Source organism: Lepidochelys olivacea, assembly GCF_965140295.1.
Source record: "Lepidochelys olivacea isolate rLepOli2 genome assembly, chromosome: 10".
Taxonomy (NCBI): domain Eukaryota; kingdom Metazoa; phylum Chordata; order Testudines; family Cheloniidae; genus Lepidochelys; species Lepidochelys olivacea.
This window is the reverse complement of record NC_140420.1, coordinates 65,988,945-66,003,987: the sequence shown is the minus strand read 5'-3', so window position 1 is coordinate 66,003,987 and position 15,043 is coordinate 65,988,945. Positions and strand designations below refer to the sequence as shown.

At 39.0% G+C, this 15,043-nt stretch overlaps 1 protein-coding gene across 1 annotated transcript in view; it reads left to right on the top strand.

Moving 5' to 3' along the window:
* Positions 1-15,043, top strand: part of ATP8B4 (ATPase phospholipid transporting 8B4 (putative)) — a 155,048-nt gene that overhangs the window by 10,445 nt on the left and 129,560 nt on the right. Inside the window, exon 2 of the mRNA XM_084642237.1 lies at positions 3,227-3,285. Within this exon, the coding sequence (XP_084498363.1) occupies positions 3,227-3,285 (59 nt within the window). The remainder of the gene's footprint in view (positions 1-3,226; positions 3,286-15,043) is intronic.

The following is a 15,043-nucleotide window of genomic DNA, read 5'->3' as shown; positions in this document are numbered from 1 at the left end:
ATCTCACATCAAAGACATTGCTTGTAACCTGTCCTATAATAAAATATATGAAGATTTATTAAATAATGTAGCAGTGTCCCTGCAGGGCCCTCCTGGCTCCTGCCCCCGCTGGGCTGAGAAAGTCACACAGAAACCTTTTGGTGCAGTGCCCACCTGGTGCTTTTATTTACAGGCTGTTCTCCCACCACCTTTCCACCATACAAGTAGTCCCCTTCTTGCAGTCCACCAGCAGGAGAGAGGGGGCAAGCTATCTCTCTCTGCTTCCCCTCACTGCCTTTCCTCTACTGCAGCTTTCCTCTTTCCAGCTCCGCCCTGGCTTCCTTCCCCTGGGGCTCTTATGCAGCCCCAGCCTGATGAGGCAGCAGCTGTTCAAGCTTCCCCAATCAGGGGCAGGTGGTCTACCCAGGTCCAATTCACCTCCCTGAATTGGAGCTGAAGTGACAGAGGGTTGGCTAAGCAGTTTTCTGCTTAGCACCCTGTCACAAATAGGAAGAGGAAATAAGAGAGTTATTTGCAAAGTTAAAGCAGGTAAACATATATATACAAACCAGTTACAACTTTAAGTTTCAAAACATAATAGAAGCTTCTATAATCAAGCTCTAGATGTCCTTTAGGGCTAACCGAAAGTCCTTTGTCCTCTTTAACATCCCATAGTAGTCCACCTGGTGTTGATGGACCTTTCCTGTTGGGAAGGACGTAACCCCTTGTGTTACAGCTCAGCAGTTCACACTGATTAATGTGTCTCTCCTGTCTGATAGTCACAGAAACTTACAATACAACTGCTCAAATATTACCTTAGAATATGGGATACTGATGTTATATGTGAGATTAATGCATGCAGCAATTCACAAGCATCCAATAAAGTCTAAATACTAAGCACATTCTCATAATTCTTATACCTGTTTTTAACAATACTAACACAGAGATGAGTCAGATTCATTCCAGCTACGTATTTGTTAGTGTTCAGTTGAGACATGGTGATTTGGGCATGAGCTGGCACCTGGTTTGCCAGTAGCACAATATCATCCTGTTACAGTGAGAAGAATAACTAACCTAATATAATGAGTTGTAACTCCTCAGATTATAGGTAGGGCTGGTAGTGTTGCCTGTTATTAAGGTTGCCTGACTCTTCCCATTGTAAGCCCCTGTTTTCAGTTGCCTCTAAGTTTGCCAAACTTTAATTGTTTGGGTTGACATTTTCTGTGCTTGATGTTTGCCTCAGGCTGAATTTTGTTTTGAAAATTTCAGCCAAAATAGTTGAGCTATTTTTAAGGAAGTGGTTAAAGAAAGACACATTGTTTTTCCCATGTTAAAAAAATTCTAGTAGTCTTTTCTTTGAAATGTTTTGAAGCTGAGACTTAAAATTTGGCATGGGGTGGCCTTTGTGTCAGTGATGTACCCTTTGCCATTGCTATTAAAAATCTGCTCGAATTTGGCTAAACTGTAAAGATCGTATTCTGCATGTGATTAGTAGAGACTTCTTTGATTTCAACATCTTAAATCTCTGAAGAGTCCATCCTCATTGAATGTGCTTGAGCCTCTCACAGGTCCTAGTGCTGAACAGACTGGGTATGAGGAAGTGCCATCCTCCCAGAGCAACTGAGCATGCTCCATCCCCTCATGGCTTCTACCTCCGGCTGGATTGTGCATGCATAATTCCCACAGAGTGACTGAGCATGCTTCTGCTCAGGGAAAGAGGGGTAAAGCTGGACTTCCTCTGTTATTGCTGCCTCCAGCTGCTCCAGGCCAAAGTGCAGCGGGGCACGAGGACTGAGACCAGGGAGCCTGTCTCTGCAATGCTCAGTGACCTCCCCTCTGAGAATAGGCAGAAGAATCTGCCAACTAGAGGACACTTTCCTCCAGAGCCTGGGGTGGAACCAAAGATTCCTGTGTCTCACCATCCCTTTGCTGTCCTCTGATATCTGTGAAACTCACAAATGTAGTTTGTGCCTCATTGCCCTCTAGTGCTGGTCCACATAGAAGATGACAACCTATGACCACTATAGGTTATGCCATTAGATCAAGTGGCAGAGGTTTGTGTGGTGGATCTAAAGGTTTCAAACCATGGGGGTGTCAGTAATACAAATAATAAAGGTAGAAAGTATCAGGAAACAAATCATATTACCTAACATATAGTATGAAATCTAGTGAATGTGAGTTTATCCAACTGTTGGACTGATATGTATAGTGAAGACTCTACTGTAGATGGAAAATATAATAAATACACAAACCTTTATTTCATGGAGTTTTCAGTGGAAATACATGGGGCAAAACCATTAACTATCTGACATCAAGAGAGTAGGTATTATTTACTGAACCTGTTCTAACAGGAGTAAAATTATTTGCTCACATTTAAACTATTGTATCTTTTATCTATTAGCATTTGAATAATGTTCTATTCAATAAATTAGCATGTGGTTATAAAATTAATCTGGTAAAATTTAGTTTATTTTAGGAATCAAATTTGATCATGCACAGAGTGCAATCTGTCATAATGTCTCTACAGTGCAGGGGGAAACATGCTCAGCACTAACTTGTTATGCCTCTTAAAAATAAAATATACTCCTTAAAATCTCTCCCTCTCTCTCTGACCTCCCTCACTGCCCTTCTGGCCATAGCCAGTGGACAGGGAAGAATGCACTGGTGACGTTCTTAGTTACTTAGACCCCTTCTGAGGTGTGTATTTAATATTACTCTCCACCCCTTGTAGTCAGATAATCAGAAAGCCACTTTATGGTTGCCTTCTGTGTTGGGAGAGGGGTTTCCTGTGCTCCTGTTAAGCGAACTCCTTAAGGAAGAGCCATAATTTAGCCCATAATCTCACCAGTGCATTTTGCCTCTTTAGTCAAGCACGAGAATACTGTGGCATATGCTTTTACATGACAGCAGAATGCACTGTCACTTTCTTTGTGAGAGCATTATTGGATTTTGTGACATTTTGGTTTGTAGCACTGCTGGCCTCGAGAGATCTGGTGATTACATTTGAAACAGTAATTCCTGGAAACTGCAAAATAAAAAATCTCTCTCTCTAATATTGAACTATCTAAAGTGTCTGAAGATTAGCTTTTTAAAAGTTGAACTATATTGGGATTTTAATAAAGAATTGGTCTATTGAGTGTTCCTAAAAGTTAATGAAGTGTTGTTTATATACTGATCTCTTACACTTTTGTTCTCAGCTCTATTTGGTCTTTTAAGATACTATGGTGGGTTTTTTTTCTTTTTTCAGAGGAGGAGCGGAGGGTGAAAGCCAATGATCCTGAACATAATGAAAAATTTCAGTATGCTGTGAGTATAATGCATATTCAACATTGAAACCCTGCACGGTAAGGGATGTATATTCACACATAGATGTATGGAGAGTTTTCAGTAATGTTCAGAAAATCCCAAAAGTTTTAGAGGTTTAGTTCAGATAATACTCAAACGTCTTATTTGAACTTCCTGGGTCTACACGGTTGAGCTGGAAATCTTTGACCGGGGAGGTTAAATACCCAAGCTGACTCTGCTGTTTAATTAAATTTAGGGAAGTAATTTATTTGTCTATTAATGGCAATCGCGTTATGGTAACAACAAGTATTCTAAGGCATATCAATATCACCTGAGGAAGAGTTGACCTACTTATGTTACACACATGGATTTCATCTAAAAACATGAGCCTGCTATGAGTAATATCTCATAGAAACCAGTGGACTCCTGTGAAGAGTGAAACATTAACCCTGTCACTCAGCACCGATTGGCTTCTGTGCACTGCCATCCACTGGAGCATTCATAGTGTATAGGAATATTTTCACTTTTATAGGAGGAGGAGCGCTTAACATTCCCAAGGAAGTGTTCAGTGTACGCATACATACATGTTGTAACTCTCAGACTTCTCTAATCTTCACATACGAAATAAATTATTTCCCACCCTCCCCGTGGACTGTAGCTTCCTCAGCTTAGTGTTTCTGAAAGAATATATTGATAACTATAAATACATGTCATTGTAGCAACCTCTTTTGATTGTAGAGTGTCACGACTACACAATTAAGGGATTTTTTTTGAGGGCATAATTACTAAATTGGTAAACTTATTTGTTCTCAGTTTTTTCCTAATAGATCATCGACCATAAAGTTTAGCTCACCTTCTCCCTATTGTCCTTTGTAGTAATATATTGTGTTAAAGTTTTGAAATCCTGTCCTGACTTTTCTGCATTTGAAGTAAATGACATAATGGAACGCTACAGTTCCTTTTTCAAAATCCAGGTTCAAAGATGTTAGAGTATTTTTCATTCAGAAAACAGCTGGTATGAAAATGATTAAAACAAGAACTTTTTTTTGGCATTGTAAAAATCCAGGTTTGATGGCACAGTCCTATTTCGGAAAGTTGTGGTTTCTTTGGTACTTTTAAAAATTAAGTTTAATTTTTCAACAGGATTTACCAATCTGGCATTTGTCTTTCCTCTCATTGTTATGTTTGCAATTTAAAATTAATTGTTGACTGACCTAATTTTAAAAATAATGACAAGCAGGATGACAGGTCTGAATTAGTCATGGAAAGTGCCAGTAATTTGTTTTTGATATAGGTTTTTCATTATTAGCTGTTGTTTGTTTGTTTTGAGACATCACTATAGTGACTGTTTGTCAGAGATTTACTACAAATAACTACACTTAGAAAAAACTCCCTGCCCTCCAAAATACAATCAAGTGATGCAAATCAGTTCACAATGTAAGTAATTAGCAATTATTCCTTTCCAAGCAGTTGAGCTCTAAATACCTGCAAGCAGTCAGACGAGCATTATCCTGTGTATTGTGTGAAATACTTTCTGCCTTTGGCAATTCTAGTTATTTGGCAAACTAGAAAAAACCTGAAATATTAGAAATCTACGTTGGTTTTACTTTCATCTTTTCTCAGTGGTTTACCTTGCAGCCCTCTTTCAAATGAACAGTAATTTACAAGCAAAGGCACATATCAATCCTATAAATTAGTCTAAACTGTTGAGGGACTTGTTAGACAGCCCCAATAATTTAAAAAAGAATATTTTGGATTAAAAAAAAACAACCTTGAAACCAAACACAGAACTGTGATTATTCTACTGTAATTAGAAAGGGCTTTATGTATTGCAGAAATTATTTTAGGATCACTGATCAGGCATTCATACCTAACAAAAGGACTCATCTAAAGGTTAGGCCGTGGAAAATCCTATTTCACAATTGTATAGGTGTCTGATAGTGGGGAGCCAAATAGTATGGTGACTTTAGGTGAATACATTTCCTCTTCCAGGAGTCCTCCATTTCTAATAGTGCATGTACATAAATGTATATCCAGAACCTGTACAATTTTGATAGCTTTTTAAATCGCTCACTGCTGCAATGATTGGTGGCTGTTTTTTAAATGAAACATGCAAAGATTTTTAGACAGCATTATAGAGCGTTATAAACAGAGTTTTTGACCCTAAACATACATTTGAGCTTAACTGTTTTGACACATGTCTCTTTAATTATGGACTTGAAAGCCATGGTTCAAATTGTCAAGCAAATATTTGGCTATATTATCCAAAACTATGATGTTTGTTGTGCTCCTTTAAGAGTAGAATACTGTCTTGAACTTAGAGGCCCAGAACACCAAAACATTACATAAAATGAACACATCAAGCCAGAGAAATTAAAAAACTTAGAAAGTAAACAGAGAACGAAAAAAGTAAGTATGGTAGGTCTCTTGAAAGGATAGGAAAGGAGAAACCTAATTTTCGTTAATAGACAGTGACTGTAAAAGAACTAAATCTATAACTCAAACTAGAATGAATTTACCAAGACTAATAGTTACAATACTTCCTGGAAAAACCACTAACTCCAACTGTCCCACAATGGTTTTTAATGTGGTTGCATAATTCCATTAATTGTCAAGTAGTGAGATATATTTTCACTTACACAGGAAGCTTATGACAATTTTATATTGTTCAGTTGATGTTCCACGTTCAGAGGCTGAAATATAATGCATTTGGCTGTTTTGCTTTCTCTCTTTTTCCCTTACCATGTCATAAATATTTCCATTGTTATTATTTACATATTTATTATTAATGCCTTTTAGAACATTCAAAATAAGCAGATCCTAAATTTTGTGTTTTAGTACTAAGCAGAACCTGTGAATGCTCAAATGAATGGTATGTCTGTGTGGCAGCTAGATGCCAGCCTTCCAGGCCGGGTAGATAGACTTGTGCTAGCAGGACTTGAACTAATGTGCTAAAAATAGCAGAATGGACATTGTGGCTTGGACTGGAGCTTGGGCTCTCAAACCTAGGGGTGGGGGTCAGGTGGGCTTGAGAACCTGAGCATCTGCCCAGGTTGAAATGTCTGCATTGATATTTCTAGTGTGCTAGCTCAAGCCACACTAGCGTGAGTGTTTACCCAGGCTGCGAGGCTTGCTTCCAGTGCCAGTGAAGACATACCCTTAGACATAAAAAGAAAAGGAGGACTTGTGGCACCTTAGAGATTAACCAATTTATGTGAGCATAAGCTTTCATGAGCTACAGCTCACTTCATCGGATGCATACTGTGGAAAGTATAGAAGATCTTTTTATAAACACAAAGCATGAAAAAATGGGTGTTTACCACTACAAAAGGTTTTCTCTCCCCCCACCCCACTCTCCTGCTGGTAATAGCTCATCTATATATGCCATCATGTGCCAGCAATGCCCCTCTGCCATGTACATTGGTCAAACTGGACAGTCTCTATGTAAAAGAATAAATGGACACAAATCAGATGTCAAGAATTATAAGATTCATAAACCAGTCGGCGAACACTTCAATCTCTCTGGTCGCGCGATTACAGACATGAAAGTTGTGATATTACAACAAAAAAACTTCAAAACCAGACTCCAGCGAGAGACTGTTGAATTGGAATTCATTTGCAAATTGGATACAATTAACTTAGGCTTGAATAGAGACTGGGAGTGGCTAAGTCATTATGCAAGGTAACCTATTTCCCCTTGTTTTTTCCTACCCCGCTTCCCCACCCCAGACGTTCTTGTTAAACCCTGGATTTGTGCTGGAAATGGCCCACCTTGATTATCATACACATTGTAAGGAGAGTGATCACTTTAGATAAGCTATTACCAACAGGAGAGTGGGTTTGTGTGTGTGTGGGGGGGGACGGACCTGGATTTGTGCTGGAAATGGCCCAACTTGATTATCATACACATTGTAAGGAGAGTGATCACTTTAGATAAGCTATTACCAGCAGGAGAGTGGGGTGGGGGGAGAGAAAACCTTTTGTAGTGGTAAACACCCATTTTTTCATGCTTTGTGTGTGTAAAAAGATCTTCTATACTTTCCACAGTATGCATCCGATGAAGTGAGCTGTAGCTCACGAAAGCTTATGCTCAAATAAATTGGTTAGTCTCTAAGGTGCCACAAATACTCCTTTTCTTTTTGCGAATACAGACTAACACGGCTGTTACTCTGAACCCTTAGACATATATATTCAACCTTGGGAATGCAACTGTCCTGCCCTTTCCAGTTAGATGAGAGGGAGATTTCAATTTGGAGAAATTTGAGAACCACTGCAAAGATTATAAACAAACGTTAACGCTATATAGTAATTAAGAACTTGGATTGTGCAGGAACAAAATGATGTCCCTTAGTTAAGAATATTACTCCTTCATATGTCAGGAGGTGTATTTTCAACATACAAGGATCAGAGTACCTGGCACATTATATACCTGTGAAGGTTTTCTGGACAAAGAAGATCAATGGACATAAAAAGAAAAGACGGGAAACAGAACCCTCTCTATCTAAACTTTAAAATGTTATTAGAAGAATGCCTATCATTACATTATTTTGAATTTGTATTCTCATTTTAACAAAATCATTTTGCATTTGGCCAAGCAAACAACTCCAAGATATACACTACTGTCAAACGAGGTAGTTTGTTCTTAATTACCCATTTAGCAAATCCCCCAAACTTCCATTAAACTAAAGAGTGAATGTTTTCATATCTGGTTGTAATGGTTTCTAAGTCTTCATTCATATGTTTCATTAGTATTTTTGAACCTTTTCCCCTTATTGCAATGTTTAATTTCTCTTCTATAGCTGTTCTTGTGTGACACATTTCCATTGCGGTGTTAAGACCTGGGTGAAACCTTGTTATGGGTAGTGTTAAAACCTCATTAAAACTGCATTGTGAATGCTCCTTTTGCTGTAAGTACAGTATATAATGCTGGAAAAAGCTAGAGAGTTTTTGGGTTTGATGCTGGCTAAAGGGTCTTCGGGCTGTAAGCAAAATAAATTGGTCCTTTTTGTTTTGGTTCCTGCTGCATTTGCAGAAGCAAGACTTTGTACATTCCATGTAAACAAACAAGATTGCATCAAAGAAAATAAGAGACTCCACCAATTTTTCCTCCTAAGTAGAACATCCCCAGGACCCAGAATTTTTACTGGCCACTAGGATCAAAAAAGGGGCAACATTGATGTTAGCAGTGGGGTTCAGTTTCAAGGTGAGAACTGAAAATAGAGGTGCTTGCAGAAATAAAAAATGACCAGTGTGATTTAAAGCAAGATCTAAAAGAGGAGCTGGAGACTTCACAAAAGGGATTAAAATATACCTGGAGGTTTGCCAGAGAGGGCTGAGAGATGACTTGCATACAGAGGTGAAATCTCTGGATCAACAACTATAAAGTATCTGCACAGATTGGGAAGCCTAGCTGCAAAACTCCTGGTCTGGATTGGTAAAACAGATTGATGAGGTAACCAGCAATCTCACTCCCATAGACAAGAAGGTTTTCCATGAAATAGTGGAGACCAAGCAAGCTTTAGGCAATCTGGAACTTGCTAACCAAGATGAGTTGCAGAAAGGACTTAAGGAGATGAAAATCAACTCCAGAAGGAAATCAAAGGGTCAAACCACAGTGGAAGGCAGCCGTCCGAATGAGGAATTGAACCAGACAGAGAACTTGGATAAGACCAGACATTTACAACAGTTTTCTATCCCATTTGTAAACCGCAGAGGCCGAGAGAGAGAGGTCTGGCTGTCCCAGCTCAGATAATGCAAAGGCCCATTATCTTTGAGGGAAAAATTCCCTGGGACGCTTATTTTGCTCAATTCAACATTATAGCTCAAATGAGTGACTAGGATGAGCGACAGAAAGGGGATTTACTAGCAGCTAACTTGGGTGGCCCAACTCTGACTGTGCTGCAGAACTTACCCCGGCAAACAGACTGAGTTATGAAATGAGCCGTCAGCATGCAGTTTGGTGCTAGGAGAGGGAAAAAAGAAATCCCACCTGAATTGGCAGAGGACTTGCAGAAACTTGTGTGCCTGGCATACTAGATACTACCAAGACCCCCCAGCACCCTTGTTCCAGCACCTATGCAGGAGAGCAAGGAATTAGTCATTCAGGGGGATGTGTCTGCCTCTTTGTCTAATTTGCAGGAGAGCCCATGTTCCTGGTCCATCCATTGGAACAATGGAGATGGTGTTGCAGGAATGGACCCCAGAGCAACTAAAAACTTCCTAAAGACAGGATCCTGATATTAGGGTAGTGGCTGACTGGAAAATCAACTGGCAAGTGGGCCTCCTTGCCCATAAACCAGCTTGGAGAGCATAAATTAGTTTTTAGATTTGTCCACATGAGAGGGAATTGGGTCTGGAGGAATCTGCTACAAGGGTGAATCATTTCACAAGAGACTTTGGGTTTACATTCCCCATGTCCAAAAGTAAGTTTTACAACTTGGATGACTTTGTGCCCTTTTTGGAGTATGCCAGTTGTGTGCAAAATAATGTTCTCAAGAGGTAAGAATATAAAAAAGGAGCAAGAGTGTTTTGTTCAATAGAACAAACTGCAATCAGCTGTCCAACATTCATGAGCTCCTCTCCAAAACTTTTCCTCACCTCACATCTTTTGCTCATTCCATTATTATATTTCTTTCTTTTCAAATCGAAAAAGAAAAGCTGGTAATACCTATCCCTCAGTGATACTGACTGTGGGAATACTAGTGTAAACTAATGGTGTAAAGTGGTTTTCTACTCTGAAAACTGACTGCAAAAATGGCATAATACGTTTCTATGTTTGCTCTGCCTCTCAATGATTTGTGCATCAGATATGCTTAGTTTACAAGATAATAGAGGGTTTAACAGTCAGCCTTCCCTGTGCAACCTGGGATCTGTGAGTTAAGTTTTATGCTTTAATGACTCGTACATGGTCACCTCCTGTAAACATTCTGCCCTCCCTTGCTCCTGGACAACACCATTGGAGCTGGAACTTAGTTGAGATTTCTGTTAATGATACATGAGCCGATAGAATCTAGCTGTCTCTCTTGTTGAACTGTATTGATGCTGTAGGGTTGGCAGGAGATAAAATTAGTGTGAATTTATTTTATCCCTAAAGTAAGTAGCTTTTGTTCTGAATACATACAGGAAGTTGAACTATTGAGTAAGAAGTTGCCATTTTAATACACTTTTAAACAATTCTGCCTTGCATGCACATGCAAAAATCCTGATGATACTTATGTTCTTTATGCATAGTGCCCTTACATGCTTATAAATGAAAAGGTCTAAAATTATGGATAACGGAGAATCCTGGAAGGTATACGAAATCATGATTCTCCCTTCGGGCTCTGGTGCCATTCAGGAACTGTATATTGCTCAGGCAACACCATCATAGTTTTATTAAGACACGAGTCCCCCTTATAGGACTCACAGCATTATGTTCACTCTGGAGCCGTGAGTTATCCTGTGCATGTATAACACATACAGCTTGCCTTGGTGTTGTCATTAGGGTTCTTGAAATAATATGAGATCTTAGGGTTCACTCTTGATGAATCCCATAGTGAGTCTGTGACACTAATTATCTGAGTCCCTTGCTAGAAGTGATTTACTTCAGTAGAATTAGCTTATGATAGTATATTCATTGCAGAATGTTTAAAGGCATGGTGGCAGCATATAAATCATGTCTGAAAACACTTTATCATATGGTGAAAAGTAATTTGAATTTTCAACATTATTTCAGTTTTAACACCACGGTGTTAGCCACAGAGATATGAAAGTTTACTTCCTGATCTCATTGTGTACATTTATTAGTGTATGTTACAAAGCTTGTTAAAGATACCAGAGTACTGGATGGATATTCTTTTATTGTTGTTTGCAAAAATTCAAATAAATAAAATCTCTTTCTTTTTTTTTTGACATTGAAAAGAGACTGCACATTCCATTTTTGTTTCAGCTAGTCAGTTTCACTGTATAAATTCCCATGCACTATCACAATATGTTATTGTTGGGTTTACAACACTGCACGAGAATGTTTAAATAACCCAAATCCTTGTTTTCATTGGAATAAAACATGCATACCTGTATGCTTTCAATGCACAGCAGATTTTGTAATCTTTTCCCTTCTTTGCTACCACCATTTGCTTTGTAATAATATTGATTTAACTACCATCTCTTGGGGAGGTATATTAACTATGCCAGTGGAAGAACCCCCCCCGTTGCTGTAGTGTGTTACACTGAAGCACTACTGTGGCACAGCTGCAGTGCTACAGCTGAAGTGTTTCAAGTGTGGATAAGCCAAAAGTCCCTTGAAGTATAAAAGACCAGTTTCAAATTTCTTTGCTCATTGGAAGATGAATAATATGAGTATGTTAGTTTGGCTCTTTATGTAGCTAACATAAACTATGTAATACTTTGTAATATTACTTCAGTATTAAGTAACTTGGTAGTCCCAACTTACTTCTCATTGTGAAACTACTTGCTTCACAATGAGTCACCAAATAATAAAATTACATTTAAAAAAAATTGGGCCTTCTCTTCTCCCCACAGTGATCTATTTCTTCCCACGACAGAAGTTCTATACACAGTGGTGAAAAACAACATGATCTCTTGTTTGTTCTCATTATTTCCCTCTGTGGTGGCCATTCAAAGGATCACCGCTTGTGTTCACATCTCTCCTTTGTAACAAAGGAAAAATTCCCCTTCCTATGCCATAAAATAGTGACTTTTGCTTTGTTAACTTGCACTGTTTTATAATACATAGTAACATTTTGTGCCAGCCAATGTAATATTTTTAGTTTATTATTAGGTTTCCTGCTATTATATCTGCCAGAGAGAGATAACCAGATATCAGTTATTGCTTAATTATGTGCCTGTGTACCAAGTGCCAAACTGGTTCAGTTGGTAGCATGCTTTCCTTTGGGACTGAAGGTCAAAGGCTTAAGGATTTGCACAGTCATGTATGATGGTAGAGCCAGCTGCTGTTCTTTGGATGAGATATTCATAGTGAGCTCCCTGCTGCCTGTTCTTCTAGCTGGACATTGATATGCAGTTTAAAAAAATAATTAGTATTATTTTGAAGAAAAGGCTACTTGTTCTCTATAGGCTTTTGAGAGTAGCTTTGGCATGCGTGTGTATGTTAAATAATACCAAAAGCATTTGATGTCAGTTCCTAGCTTCAGTGTGAGAAAACAAGCATGAACTTGGAAAGAGAAGACTCTGAGAACAAAGGAGAAACTGGTTCTCTTAATATTTAAAGACACATAGAAGATGATTTAGCTGCTCTAGGTAAGCAGGAATGAAAATACCTTGAATTTACATGAGCTCTAAATTGCTTGGCAAGGATGCACCCTCACACCTGCCCACCCCAGCTTTATATTTTATAGAGCACCAGTTCCTGTCTAGATGAAAGAATGATGGGTTAATTTCAGTAAAACTTTGATTGGTGCATGTGCCATTATGCAGACATTCCAACTATATTTTGATACTAGGTCAGTCAACTTTTTCACTGGAGTGACTAGGCAGGATTGTATTGAGAAATGCACCCTTTTTAGAGCTCTTACCTACTATTATCAAATGTGCTTGAGGGAGTTAGGCACCCAACTTCCATTAAAAGTCAATTGGATTTGGACACATAACTCCCTTATGCTCATTTGAAAACCAGGTGTAGAATTTATCCAAATATGAGGGGATTTAGTAGAGCGAAAAGGGCATAAGAGTGTTTGCAATAGAAGTCCCTTATCTTGCAAAAACTTAAACTTGTGCCTAATTTTTCACACCATGAGTAATCCCATTTAAGTCATTGGGTCTACTCATAGGGTAAGTTTCATGGGGTTTCGAGTGCAGTTCAGACCAGTGAGGAGTTGTCACCTCTTACCTGTAATCCTGAGCATCTCACAAGACTTTGGTACTGTTACTCCCAGCCTGGGATACTCAGAGTCAGCAAACAAGCATGCAGATCACACCCTGAGTGTCTACATGCGATGCAGCCAGCTCTGGTTCAGCAACTCTGATCCCAGCAGCCTGTCTGCAGCCCCACTCTGGCTTCCACCAGCCTTGGTTACAACTAGCAAGGTGACCCCAACACACTCCCAGTCCTGAATTTTCCCCACACTGTGTGCTCTGCAGTGTCCAGCCCTCTCTTGAACTGTTCAGAGAAATAACAAGGTTCATTTGCTCCTTTAAAGAGACCAAAGCACATCACAGCTTATTAACTTAACTGGCTAAATACACCTTTCCCTGCAACATTGAGTAGGTTTATAGTAAAAATAAAACAAATGTATTAACAGGACATAGGTTAAGTGATGCCAAGTAAAAGGAATAAAGTTAGAAAGGGTCTCAAGTAAATAAAAGTGAAAATACACATCTAAAAATCTAAAACTTAATCTATCAAGGGACAGGCTTTGTTTAAGATGGCTTTTTTCACCCACAGTCTTCCAGAAAAATGGTGTCTGACCCCCTCCTCGGTCAGAATCTTCTCCAGAAGCCCAAAAGTGCTGGTTCCTTTGTCTTCTTAGGTGAAAGAGATTGCTTAAGCAGGTCTCTCAGCTATATTCAGTTTCCAGAGACTTCAGCCTCTCCTTGGTTGAAGCACCCATCTTTCTCGGCTTGCAAGAGGTCTGCTCTCTGGTATCTGTTTAGTGATGGATTAAGAAGTTGGTTTCTGTCCTTGCTTGTAACTTCCAAAGTTCAATGACTTTGTTTCAAGAGGCAGGATGACCTCATGCTGTTCTTCCCTTCCTGTGGGCATCCTATCACCTTGTCTGTACATAAGGCTTCCATTGTTTTGATTCTACCATGCTCAATTTACATAGGAGACAGGTGGATACCTTCTTTGTTGTCTGGGAGGGAGTCCCTGTTTGGCCACAGACTTTAAAGCATAGTATCATGAAGTATCCATATTCTCTCATATAGTGTTAATATATACATTTCACAATTATATTAATCACCAGTGGGTCATTAGCTTTCAGAAAAGACCTCACTCTATACACTTTTATAGTACAGTAATGCTGTATACAATCTGTTGATTCAATTGCTTACACTTGAGGTTCGGCCCCCTGTCCTTATAGACCAGTAAACCTTTTAAATGGATTCTTCTGAGTGACTTCACTCAAAGTAGTTTATTCAAGCTGTGAGGAAGGTGACATGGAGTCTGGAGGTGAAGGAAGCTCCATGCTCTTTCTTCCCCTGCTGGTGTTTGCTAAAATGCAAATTATTCTGCTTCTGGCAATTTCCCCCCACCCTTTGTTGGTTTGATGGCCTTGTTTACTGCTTATATGTAAATATACCTTAATTATCTCTGCCTGATGATCGGGCACATTCCTTAGTCTAGGGCAGACCTGTTTACCAACATCCCCTAATACGCCTGGCTTAAACATAGGTTAGTCATGACTGTATCTTATATCCATATCTCTTAATACACACTGTGTACATACATCACACAAGAATATTAATGATCAGTGAGTTGTTAGTTTTCAAATGACACTTCCAAGGCATATTTTGTATGAAGATTATTACAGTAGTAGGTAGGGTGTAAGTACAGGGGTGCTCAGAGTCACAGTAAGCATGTGTGTAAATCTTTGTGGGATCACTGACTAACAGTTAAATATTTGTAAGCCCCAAGTCGCCTTTTGGTTTATGATCCTCAATTCTTTTCTGATCTCAATAATTTGTTTTGCAATTGTACTTGGATTAGGTTAGCCTACAGATGTATTTCAATCTCTCTGAGAGATGGGAGTGAGAGTTAGATACCATCTAGGGAATAAAAATTAGAACATATGAGAGGAAAAAATTAAGGGTTAACAAATAC